The sequence below is a fragment of the Lagenorhynchus albirostris genome, chromosome 5 (genome assembly GCF_949774975.1).
Source record: "Lagenorhynchus albirostris chromosome 5, mLagAlb1.1, whole genome shotgun sequence".
NCBI lineage: Eukaryota > Metazoa > Chordata > Mammalia > Artiodactyla > Delphinidae > Lagenorhynchus > Lagenorhynchus albirostris.
Window position 1 is genome coordinate 29143294 of NC_083099.1, and position 13881 is coordinate 29157174.

The 13881-nt window shown below is 40.6% G+C and overlaps 1 protein-coding gene across 1 annotated transcript in view; it reads right to left on the bottom strand.

Moving 5' to 3' along the window:
• IL20RB (interleukin 20 receptor subunit beta) overlaps positions 1-13881 on the bottom strand; it is a 40492-nt gene that overhangs the window by 19188 nt on the left and 7423 nt on the right. The window contains exon 3 of the mRNA XM_060149787.1: positions 11625-11841. Within this exon, the coding sequence (XP_060005770.1) occupies positions 11625-11697 (73 nt within the window). The 5' untranslated portion in view covers positions 11698-11841. The remainder of the gene's footprint in view (positions 1-11624; positions 11842-13881) is intronic.

Consider the following 13881-nt stretch of genomic DNA (forward strand, 5'->3'; position numbering starts at 1 on the left):
CAAAGCAATTCATTAGTGTCCCCAAGAAGGCCAAACAGGGCGCAGCTGCCATCTGGGAAGTGCAGGCTCAGGTCTGCCGTGGAAGGAGTCCAGTGCAGAAAGGCACCAAGCCAGCTCGGAGACTCCGCCCCAGGCAGCCTGCAGCCCTCTGAGCCAGCTGGGATTCAAGCACCTGCTCACGCAGCTGTGTGCTCAGAGTGTGCACAGTGGGTCTACAGTTTGCACACAGAATCAAAGAGGCCTGTGAAGCTGAACCTGCCCTCATAAGGACCTTGCAGCCTCAGGGCTCATCCTTGCGTGTAACCCAGGGTGCAGTCTGGATCTTCCGATATGGTCTTCCCCTCCGACTTTCACACGCTCTTCTTTTAATGCCCAACACCTGCCTCCCTTTGCTGTTACAGTTGCAGTGATAATATCGACAGCATGGTGTGTATGAGGCTGGGACCCTCGCCTAGGACTTTTCATCTGTGTGCCTGTCTCCAGATTGGCACCTGCTGTTCGTTATCCAGCGCTGTAACCACGAGAGGATGGGTGCTGCTGGGGACACCCCACCTGGTGCCCTTGCTTCTTCCCTAATGTAGGACCCTTGTGATGCATCCTGATCTCACTCTCAGCGTCCACGGCCTGCCCTGTGAGGAAACACCTAGGGTACCCACAAGGGAGGCATCCTGCCCTCCCCACCTTTAAACCTGTAATCACCCAAGGGATGAAAAGGAAAACTGCCAGCTGCAGTGAGGTCACCCGGGAGGGTGGAGCGTGGTCCTCTCTGACATCCTTCCTCTGGTAAAGTAGACAAAACATTTCCCTAGTCAGATATGCGAAGATTTTAAAGCTATGTAAATATAAAGCTCTAATTCATAATTCTAAAACTCTCAAAAATGAAATCTCCTGGCCCAGATGGTTACACTGGAGAATACTATGAAATAGTTAAAGAGAAATTAACACCAATTTTATACAACCTCTTCAAAAAAATAGAAGAGGAAAAAGCACTTTCCAACTAATTTATGAGGCCAGTATTACCCTGATACCAAAATCAGGTAAAGGTAGTATGTATTTAAAAACACAAAAGCCTACACATCAATATATCTTATGCACTTAAATGCCAAAACCTTCAACAAAACACTAGCAATCCAAATTCAATAATGTATAAAAAGGATTATGCACCATGATCAAGTGGAATTTATTCCAGGTATGCAAGGCTGGTTCAATATTTGAAAATCAATTAATGTAATCCACTGCAACAACAAACTAAAGAAGAAAAATCATACAATCATTATCAGTTGACACTGAAAAAGCATTTACAAAATTCAACATCCATTCATGATTTAAAAGCAGAAAACAACAAAAAACCTCTCTTCAAGTCAAGAACATTAGGGAGTTATCTCAATTTGATAATGACCATCTCTAAAAAACCTACAGTTAACATCTTATTCAATGGTGAAAGACTGAATTCTTTCCCCCTAAAATCAAGAACAAGGCAAAGGTGCTCACCCTCATCACTTTTACTCTACATTGTACTAGAAGTTCTAGCAGCTGTAATAAGGCAAACAAAGGAAGTAAAAGGCATTACAGATTGGAAAAGAAGTAATTAATCTCCCCCTATTTGCACGCTACGTAGGAAATCCCACAGAATCTACAAAAAAACCTCCTAAAACTAATAGTGAGTTCAGCAAGTTCATAGGATACAAGATAAACATTAAAAATTAGTTGTACTTTTAAATACTAGCAATGAACACTTATACACAGAAATTTAAAATATTATTTACAATCATTCTCTCCCCCTAAAGTTCAGGTGTAAATCTAATGAAACATATCTAGGATTTGTATGGGGAAAACTCCACAATGCTGGTGAAAGATTTCAAAGAAAACATAAATAGATGGAGAGACATACTGTGCTCATGAATCGAACAATTTGACATAGTTAAAATGGTAATTCTCCCCAAATTGATATACAGGTTTAACGTGATTCCTATCAAAATCCCAGCAAGGTTTTTTGTAGATATATACCAGCTTTTTCTAAAATTTATAAGCAAAGGCAAAGGAAGGAGAATAACTGAAACAACTCTGAAAAATAAAGTGAGAGAAATCAATCTACCCAATTATAAGACTTACAGTAATGAAGATTGTGTGGTATTGACAAAGAAATAGACATATAGATTGATGAAACTGTATAGACATCCCAGAAATAGACCCACACAAATATGCTCGACTGACTTTTGGCAAAGGTACAAAAGCAATTCAATGAAGGAAGGATAGCCTTTTCAACAAATAATATTAGAGCAATTGGATATTTGCAGGCAAATAAAAAACTTCAACCTAAATCTCACACCTTATGCAAAAAATAACTCAAAGTGGACCATAGACTTAATGCAAAATATGAAACTCTAAACTTTTAGGAAAAAACATAGAAAATCTTCAGACCTAGACAAAGATTTCTTAGACTTGACACCAAAAGCAAGATCCATAAAAGGAAACATTTATAAATGGGCATCATCAAACTTAAAATATCTTGCTCTGCAAAAGACCCTGTTAAGAGGATGAAAATACAAGATACAGACTGGGAGGAAGTATTTGCAAACTATATATCGCACAAAGGATTCATATCTAGAATATATATACAAAGAATACTCAAAACCCTACAGTAGAAAAGCAAACAATTCAATTAGAAAATGGGCAAAAGACATGAAGAGTCATTTCACCAAAAAGTACATACAGATGGCAAATGAGCACATGAAAAGATGTTCAACATCATTAGCTATTAGGGCATTGCAAATTAAAACGTCCCTGAGATAGCACCACACAGCCATCAGAATGACTAAAAATTTTTAAAGTAACAATACCAGACCCTGGTGAGGATGCAGGTAAAGTCACTCATACATCGCTGGTGGGAATATAAAGTGGTACAGCCACTCTGAAAGATAGTTCAGCAGTTTCTTGTGAAACTAAACTTGTAATTACTATACAACCCATCAACTGCACTCTTGGGCATTTATCCCAAAGTAGTAAAAATTTATGTCACACAAGATCTGCACAACAATGTCTATAAACAAACTGGAATCAGCCCAGATGCCCACAGGTGAATGGTCAAACAAATTATGGTACATCCAATAAAAAGGAACAAACTGGGGCTTCCCTGGTGGTGCAGTGGGCAATGCAGGGGACACGGGTTCGTGCCCCGGTCCGGGAAGATCCCACATGCCGCGGAGTGACTGGGCCCGTGAGCCATGGCCGCTGAGCCTGTGCATCCGGAGCCTGTGCTCCGCAACGGGAGAGGCCACAACAGTGAGAAGCCCGCGTACCCCGCCAAAAAAAAGGAACAAACTATCACTACGTAAAACAATCTGGATGAATCTCTAGGAAACTATGCCAAGTGAAAAAACCCAACCCCCCAAGAGTTACATGCTGTATGATTCTATTTTTATAACATTTTGAAATGGCAAAATTTTAGAAATGGAGAACAGATTAATGGTTGCCAGGGGTTAGGAACAGTGGGGAAAGGCACAGTAGGGGGAGGTTCTAAAAAGGCAACAGGAGTATCGTTGTGGTACTGGAACTGTTCAGTATCTTGACTGTGGTGATAAATACACAAACCTATTACACACACACACACAAGCACACGCTCGAACGAATGCAAGTAAAGCTGGGGAAGTCTGAATAAGACGGGTGGATTGTATCAATGATGTCAATATCCTGGTTGTGATATTATACTATTGTTTTGCGAAATACCATTGGGGAAACTGGGCTTTCTGTATTATTTCTTATAACTGCATATAAATCTAGAATTACCTCAACAAAATTTCAGTTAAAAAATACAAACATAGTGTCATCACACCTAAAAATTTAGCATTAATTCTGATTATCTGCATGACAGGATACATTTTAAAAGACCATGATAGGATAAATTCAAACAGGATGAAATGCACCTAGGAGAAAAGTAAAGTTGTAGAATTAGGTGCAGTCAATTAAATCAGTGAGGGACACCTGTTTAGGGTGGGAGACCTAACAATTAGGTGTCCTAATGACCAGGGCACTCATCAAGGATTTAAGCAACTACTCTGAGGTTGAGTTTCTGGGTATATCTTTCTTCATGAGGGTCACACAGGCAGGACAACAGCAAGAGATGTCCCAAAATTTAGGTGCCTCCATTATGTTATGCAGCAGTTTGCACTTGTGTAACTGTCTTCTCCTACCTGTGAAGTTCCAAATCTAACTCCACTATGGGCAAAATACTCAGTCTCATTCCTGTCTTAAAATGAAAACTACTGCTTCTTTCTGAGCCCTGTAGGCAACATCTTCAATATCTTTATGCCATTTGTACCATATATTCCAAATTCCATCTTTGTTTCTCTGTTGTTTATGTAGCACACATACACATTGGGAATGAGATGGAAAATCAGTAATGCCCATGAACTACTGATGCCAGGGGATGTTTAATTGGGTTACATAGAAAGCATGGTGGCCCTATATGAGGAAAAATCCATTTTATGCTAGGACACTAAATAGGGAAGTCTATTTTCAGTTCAGACTCCAAGCTGAAAGTGACTCCTTTCACCTATGAAGGGTTTCATAGGTGAATCCCCTCCAGTTGTTAGACAAGGCTCACTGTGGTCCTGAGAACACAATTCAGTGGAGAAAAAAAAAACTTTGGGGCTTCCCTGGTGGTGCAGTGGTTGAGAGTCCGCCTGCTGATACAGGGGACATGGGTTCGTGTCCTGGTCTGGGAAGATCCCACATGCCGCAGAGCAGCTGGGCCCATGAGCCATGGCCGCTGAGCCTGCATGTCCAGAGACTGTGCTCTGCAACGGGAGAGGCCACAACAGTGAGAGGTCCGCATACCGCAAAAATAAATAAATAAATAAATAAAAGAAAAAGAAAACTTTGTTATCCACCCACCATTCTCATTAACAAGAAATGTCATCTACCAGCCAGGAGTAATGTGTATTGAAGTCAAGTAGAAGAAACCAGTTAATAGATACTCTTCCTGATGTGCATGAGTAAATGCAAAAACAAAGAATGCACTCAAGGCAGGAGGGGAGAGTAAGCTTACAGTGTGAACAAGAAAGACTACTGGCCACAGAGAGAAGGGTGCAAAATTGGGGATAATTATTTCCTCAGCCACACTGGATGAGAATTGTCAACGGAGCTAGACCAAGATATTGGAATATCTTCTGTATAATCGTTTGGTTCCTTGTGAATAGTTATGCTCCTGTCACTGTAGAGAATTGTTCTTGTTCTAGCAGTCTGACTCAGTATCTCAAGAAGGCCCACTGGGTGGAGCCTCTTGGGTGTTTCCGATAGAGACTTGAGCCAGGTGACTGTGACTATTTAAGATTCTGGTGCTCAGTGTGGCAGAAAGTAGCTAAGCAACACTTTTTGCATAGAGCTGCATTCACAAAGCTGATCCCTCTTTCTTGCGGCCTATTAGTATTCTATTGCTGCTGTAACAAATTCCCGCAAATGTAGTATCTGAAAACAACACAGATTTATTATTTTCCAGTTCCATAGATCAGAAATCTTACACAGGTCTAACTGGGCTAAAATCAAGGTGCTGGCAGGACTGCAGGCTCCAGGGGAGACTGTTTTCTTGCCATTCCCAGCTGCTGGTGGCCACCCACCTTCTTGCGCATGGCTCCTCCTTCCTCCATCTTTAAAGCCAACAATGGCTGGTTGAGTCCCTTTCATGCTTCAAATTTCTCCTGCCTCTTTTGCTGTCCTCCCATCTCTCTCTCACTGCATCCAGGAAAGGTTCTCAGCTTTGAAGGACTCATGTGATTAGATTGGGCCCACCCTGATAATCCAGGATAATCTCCTAATCTCAAAATCCCATAACATTAATCACATCTTTAAAATACCTTTTTCCATAAGAGGTAATGTATCCACAGGTTCCAGGAATTAGAACGTGGATGTCTTTGGCGGACCATCATTCTGACTACCCCATGGGCCTTGCACTTCAGGGGATATTGATACCATGAACTGACACGATACCCTAAAATGTCTCCCTCGAATACAGTAAATTATTTCAAGAGAATCCCCTTGTATGTGACCAGAAGAAGAAAAGAGCAAGGCTGAGCTAGGACATGGCTGCTAAGCAGGTTGCTGGCATCACTCGCTGCCTAAGTAACTAGTGCCCCACCCCAGCTTCAGAAGGTATGCAAACCAATTCATGCCTCAGGAAAGTGATCTACTGCTTCAGGATCTTAAAGTATGGTCTTTGGATCAGCAGCATCACAATACCCAGGAGCTTATTAGAAATGCAGACTCTCAGGCTGCAAGCTGTGCCCTACAGAACCAGAAAGTGCATTTTAACAAGATCCCCCAGGTAATTCATAAGCATATTAAAGTTTGAGAAGCACTGGTATATAGAGTTCTAAATGGTTCTCAACCTTGGCTGCCCATGAGAATTACTGGGGAGGTGGCTTTTTGTGGGTGTTTTTTTTAAGTTTTATTTTGAAATAATTTCAGACTTACAGAAGAGCTGCAAAAATAGTACAGAGAGCTCCCATATACCCTTCATTCAGCCTTCCAGATGTACATGACCATAGTACAAATATGAAAAGGAAGATATTAACATTGGCCCAATATCAATAATGAAGCCTCAGTATTTATTCGAATTTCACCGATTTTTTTCCCCTAAAGTCTTCCTTCCTGCCTGCCTGCCTTCCTTCCTTTCTTTCCTTCCTTTTTTTCAGGAACCAATCCAGAATCCCACATTTAGTTGTCATATCTATACTTAAGTCTTCTTCAATCTGTCCTCAATCCTTCCTTGACATTTTTGACGGGTACTGGTCAGTTGTTTTCTAGACCATTTCTCAGTTTGGGTTTGTCTGATGTTTTTTCATGATTTGATTAAGGTTGTGCATTTTTGGCACATACTCACAGGGAATACATGATGTTACTATGTCTTATTACTGGTGGTGTTTACCTTGACTACTTGGTTAAGGTGGTGTCTTCACTATAAAATGACCATTTTCCCCTTTATAATTAATAAATAACTTAGGGGAGATACTGTGACACTATGCAAATATTCTTTCTCCCCCAACTTCCATCCATTAAATTTTGTGTTTATTGGTGGATATTACTTGCAACAATCATTGCTGCGATGTTTTGTGATTTACTATGTGTTAACTGGAATTCTGTAAGAAATAGCTCTTCCTTCTCCACCATTTGTAATAGAAATTTATTTTATTCTATCATTTTTTTTTGTTTTTTGTTTTTTTTTCCAGTACACGGGCCTCTCACTGTTGTGGCCTCTCCCGTTGCGGAGCACAGACTCCGGACGCGCAGGCTCAGCGGCCATGGCTCACGGGCCCAGCCGCTCCGCAGCATGTGGGATCTTCCCGGACCGGGGCACGAACCCGTGTCCCCTGCACCGGCAGGCGGACTCTCAACCACTGCGCCACCAGGGAAGCCCTATCGTTATTTATTTTGTTACTCAAATCGTTCCAGCTTTGGCCATTGGGAGCTTTTTTGGGTTTTGTGTCCTTTTGACTTACTCCCATCTCTCACTCTCTTTTTTCATGTTATTTTTATTAATAGACTTTTAATTTTTAGAACAATTTTAGATTTATAGGGAAAAAACGCAGACAGTAAGTACACAGAGTTCCTGTACACCCTTCACTCAGCTTCCCCTAATGCTAACATCTTATATAGTCACAATATATTTGTCAAAACTAAGAAACTAACATTGTACATTACTATTAACTAAACTCCAAACTTTATTTGGATTTTGCCAAATCTTCCACTAATGTCCTTTTCTCATTCCAGGATCTAATCCAGGATCCTTGTTGCATTTTGGGCCCCATCCTTTTTTGAGCACTTCCTTCCTTACCACAAGATGTTCCAAACTTCTATTTTCTCTTCCCAGTTATGGAATAAACCACTTCTCTAAGGAGCCCCACCCAGGAAGTTTTGAAAAATCCCAAAGACCAGGCAGCACCCTAGATTAGTTAAATCAGACCTCTGGCTGTGAAATCCTGGCATTTGTACTTTTAAAAGCTCTCCAGTTAATTCCAACATGCACTTGAGATTGAGAACCACTGATTTAGACCTTACTTCAGGTACCTGAAAGACAGTTAAAAACTATGAACGATATATGATATCACTTATATGTGGAATCTAAAATATGACACAAATGAACCAATCTATGAAACAGAAATGGAATCATGCACATAGAGAACAGACTGATGGTTGCCAAGGGGGAGGGGGTTGGGAGAAGGGATGGAGTGGGAGGCTGGGGTTAGCAGATGTAAGCTTTTATATATAGAATGGATAAACAGGTCCTACTGTGTAGCACAGAGAACTATATCCAATATCCTGGGATAAACCATAATGGAAAAGAATATAAAAAAGAATATGTATATATATATATATATATATGTATAACTGAATCACTCTGCCATACAGCAGTAATTAACACATTATAAATCAACTATACCTCAATAATAATAATAATAATAAACTATGAATGATAAACCCCTAAAGAATTAGGTGTATTTCCCAGCAGGTTCTTATGTTCCCTGCAGACAGAAAACACTGTTTTGTTCATATCTAACCACCCAGAACGTGGCACACAGCAGGCGCTCAGAAATACAGAATGAATGAAAACGAAACAGGTGAACCAAGTCTTGGCTCCTTAGTGAAATTAGCCTCAGCCTGATTTTTCCCCCCGAATTCCTATCTCACATTAGACCTTTGTGTCATTCTGAGGTTTATGCCCACCACAAAGCCCCTGGGCACATTTCCCAGGCAGAACCCCTTCCATCTCCTCCCTGGAATCACCATGCTGGCTTCCCCTCACTGTGTCTGCTGTCAGCTCCCCTCGTTTGGGCTCTGTTCTGCCACCTTTACTTCCAACAGCCCTTATGGCAAATGTGTCAGAAAACACAGCAACATCTTCTTTATTCCTTTTGCTTTGTCCTTCCAAACTTTTTCTGGCCTGCTTCAATGTCTCAGCTTCTTCTGCAGAGAAGTACAAAGGGCACAGGCTCTGTAGCCAGCAGAACCAGAGTCAAATCCCAGTTCTCCCACTTATTAGATGTATACGCTTGGGCAAATAGCTGAACCTCTCTGAGCCTCTCTTTCCTAGTGTATAAAATGGGGGTTATATCACCTACCTTGCAGGATTGATGTGAGATGTCAAGAGAACATTTTTGCTAATCCAGAGCACAGTGTGCGGTCATAAATGGCAGTTGCGATGGTCACTGTCGCTGTTATTATTGCTGTTATTATTACTATTATTATTATTATTGGTAGTGGGAATCAGTTTCCTGAATTACACACTATTATTTGAAAGGGACAGGGCAAGGCAAATAAATTCTGTAAAAGAGAGCAAGACCTCTACCCATCTGTCCCAAGGATCTAGAGTAAGTAGTAGAAGTTCATTTAGACATTGCAGAAATCATTGCAGGCTCCTACACAGTCCAGAGTAAATGGTCAAAATTGCACAAAGGCAACCTCAGCTAAAGCAAATAACTGCTGACACCACCATCGGTTTGCATAACCAACAGATGAAAAGTAACATCTTCAGAGTGCCTTTGTTTGCATAATCTCGTTTGACACCTCCCAACTGAAAGGTAGCTATTTTGACCAATTTGCAGATAAGGAAACTGAAGTGATAAGAAATATATTCACTGAAGGAGCAAGTGATAAAAGTCAAAACTCACACACAGGTCTTTCTCACTCTGACATCCTTGTGGCTTCTACCACTGGTGGGTTTTTTTTGGTTGCTTTTTTTTTTTTTTTTTTTTGGGTGGGTGGTGGAGGGGGACAGGGATGGTTGTTGTAGTTTTTTGTTTGTTGTTTTTATTTCTGTGTAAGTTTACAGGTGTCAGAAGAGTACTCACCTCCAGGTCTACTTGAAATAGGAGTCTTCAGGAAAAGGCTTAAAAGACTGGACTACCTCATTGAAGAAAATGTCAAATTAAAAAATGGGTGAAGGGGATCAAAAAGTGTAAATTTCCAGTTATAAAATAAATAAATCATGGGGATGTAATATATAGCATGGTGACTATAGTTACTATACTGCATATCTGAAAATTGCTAAGAAAGTGGATCTTAAAAGTCTTCATCACAAGAAGAAAAAATTTGTATGGTGACAGCTGTTAACTAGACTTATTACAGTGACCACTTCACAGTACATACAAATATCAAATCATTATGTTGTACACCTGAAACTAATATAATGTCATATGTCAGTTATACCTCAATTAAAAAAAAAATCAGGAAAAATATGCTGGCCTTTCCCCTTCTCATTTGGCCACCCCGTCTTCTCCCTTTAGCTTAGTGGAGGAGCGTTTTCCTAGCAACTTGTTTGTGCCACCAACTAATCAATGAATCAAGTAACTAACCAATCAGCTAACATGCTGAGCCTATGCTAGGGGCTGTGGGGACGCCAGGAAAGATGCCTAGGCCCTGCCTTCAGGCCAGTGCAGGAAACAGAAACAACCCACTGAAACAGAGTACATGGGGTCAAGGATCAAAGGAGAGAGGTCTGGGAAGGGTCTGCAGGAGCAGGGACCCATCTGGAATGATGATGGGAGGACGGGTTTGGGATGGGGTTAAGGACTGGAGAGGGAGCTTCTGAGGGAAAGAACTACAATAAAGACCAGGAGGAGGAAATGGAGGGGGGGTGATGCGCCAGCTGTGAAGACAGCAGCCGCCTGTGGCCCATACTTGTTTTCAAGGAGTAGTGAGAAATAGGATTGGGGTCTAAATATGGTGTGTCATGAAACAAACAGCAAATTTGCTCATCATGTGCTGAGACATACAGTTGTGAAGGGTTTTGAGCTACACAGGCATATATTTGATGTTTAAGTCAGCTCTAAACATTTGCTAATCACCTCAGCACCGATTTGTTACCTGATTTAAACTAACTAGAATAATTAGTTCTCAGTGTTAAAAAAAAGAAAGTACTCAAGACACCCACAGACACTGCAAAGTGCCTAGGACCTTGGTGTATTCAAATTAGAAATTTCTTTTAAATGTTAGTTGACAGGAAGAAACATCAAAAGTGAAAGCTGCGATTTCAGAACAATAACATGTAGGTGCAAGCAGCCAGAATGGAGCAGAGATAATTATGTAATCTTACTGGCAGGCAAAATGCCCCAAACCAAATACTTTTTAAGATGGTATGGAGTACCTGATTGCTACCTTTTCTGAAGTGACCAGGAGAGAATTCCAATTTTCATAAATCTTGTACCCAATATTAAGGTTGCAAATTATGTCTTTCTATTCACATGTATTTTGTTAGAATCTTTACTTAAACCTGTCCTTACAGTGAACATCTCTGAGGCACACACAGAAAGACTGAGATAATAACTATGTTGTGGCTTTTAAAACTAAATAATAAGATAAATAACAAAATGCATGGATCTCTGCTAACCTTTAAACTATTTTTCTGATGCTTTATCTTCCTAGATTGTTCTGTGGACACTGAGAGATTTCTAAACAGAATGCAGGTCTTTTCTCTGTGGGGATGGAGGATTAGGAGGTGAGAAACCTTTTCAAAAACAGACATAAGATGTTCTATGCATATATTGCAACCTCAAACCCTGGGAAAGTATTTTTCACCTTCCTAACCTATATTTGAGTCCCAGACTGTAAGCGGTATTCTGATTCATACTTACCCACGAGCAAACAAGGAATCAAGGCGTAGGAAAACCACATGATAAGACTTGTCTCGATTTCTTCTAGAACCATTGTGAGGGTCTCTGTTTGGCAGGCTCAGTTTGACCTGGAACATTGTTTCCTTCCAGAATGAAGCACTCTTTCCGTATCAGCCATCCTTGCTTCGGAACGCAGAAGTTGGAGCTGAGTCTGAGTCGCTGTAAAGCCTGAATTGTTCTGGAAAGAGGAGCCAGCCCAGACACCTCAGAAGAGGCGGGCTGGGCAGCACCCTCCTTTCTGCCCAAACCCAGATGTTGCATCAGGGGGTGTGGCCTAGGAGAGTTCCAGAGAAAAGATAACTGGGAAGCTTAAGAATCTGCATGGGGGAGATACCTGGATCATAGGCTCTGCTCTGGGGGACCCTGGTGGTCTCCAGAGGCACCCCTGGCAGTAGCAGGCAAGATTATCTGAACTTCTTATCAAATAGCTGTTCTCTTCCAACTCTCTCTCCGGTGAGTTCATGCAAGCTAGGTACTGATTAGCTGTTTTTCTACATCTCCACTTCAAAAAAAGTAGAGAAGTTTAAAAATTTTTTTCTAAATATCTTTTATAGAGTCAGGAGATGAAGAATATATAGCTTCATATGTGCTTGCATCTGCAAAAAGAAAACCCGGAAGGAGATAGAGAAAACTACTAAGATTGTTTACCTTGGGGCAAAGGGAGTGGGAATCGGGAAGACAGAGGAGAAAAATGGGAACGAGACTCTTTCCACTACCTTTTGTTTGTTTGGGGATTTTAAAAAATTGTTTTTATTGTGGTAAAATACACATAACATAAATTTACCATCTTAACCATTTTTAAGTATACAGTTCAGTGGTATCAAATACATCCAAATTGTTGTACAACCATTACCACCATCGGTCCATGTAACTCTTTTCATTTTGTAAAACTGAAACTCTATATCCATTAAACAATAACTCCGCCTTCTCCCCTCTCCTGGAAACCACCATTATACTTCTCTTTATGATTTTGACTACTCTAAGTACCTCATATAAGTAGAATCATGTAGTACTTGTCTTTCTGTGACTTACTTATTTCACTTAGCATAATGTCCTCAAGTTTTGCCCATTTTGTAGTATATGGCAGAATTCCCTTCCTTTTTAAGGCTGAAAAATAGTCCATATACATTTTGCTTATCCATTCATCCATTGATGGACACTTGATTTGCTTCCACGTTTTAGCTATTGTGAGTATAATGCTGCACTGAACACAGATGTACTAATATCTCAAGACCCTGCTTTCAATTATTGTGGGTGCTGTTATCTTTTTATATTGTTTGATTACTGAACCATGTGAATGTATTATTGAAAACTTTATTTAAATTTTTTAAATTGGAAGGAAAATCTTATGGTAGGGTTTGGCCCCTTAAAATGTCAGTTTTTTAGACTCTAAACACTCCACGTGTGCAAACGCCTCAGTGGAAAGAACATGAATTTTAGAGTGCAACACATTTGGTTCCAGTGTCAGAATTTATTTGCAATATAACCTTGGGAAAGTTACTTATTTATTCATTCAACAGACATTCACTAAGGGCTTTTATTATGTACTAGATCCTGGGAATTCGATAGTTCCTGCCCCTCAACCAAAACCTAGTGGAGAAAATGGACATGAGAATAGTCACAAATCAATACTGAAAATGAAGTGACAGAAATATTCACAAGGGAATAAAGGAGCATTAAAGAGAAACACCTAACCCAGCCTGGGGGTTCAGAGAAGACTTCTTGGAGGTGACTTTGGGCTGAGTATTAAATGCTGAAAAAAATCAGTCAGCCAGCCATAGCGTGCTTGGGAAACCACGATAAGTTTGATGCAACTGGAGAGCAAGGTTGGAGTGGCAAGAAATGGGGCTCGAAGGTAGACAAAAACAGGATTCAAGAGAGAGCTTTGAATGCCTTGTTGAGGAGCTCAGAGTTTATCCTGAGGCAATGATGGTTAAAAGCTCAAATCTAATCTGTCATTCCCTGTATTTGAGCTTTAAAAAATTTATGACTAGGGTAGAGAAAATCGTGGAAGCGGCCAGACTGGAGGCAGGTGGGCCAGAAGGTAGGGATGTGGGTCAGCCAGTTGAGAGATGTTGGCTTCCACTAGGTTTTCCCATGTCTGTAGAGAGAAGTGACTAAATTCAAATGATGGAGGTAGAATTGACAGCTCTTAGATGTTGAGTGGATTGGCGGAGGAGGAGGCAAACATGATTTTCACGTTCGTTTGAATAACTAG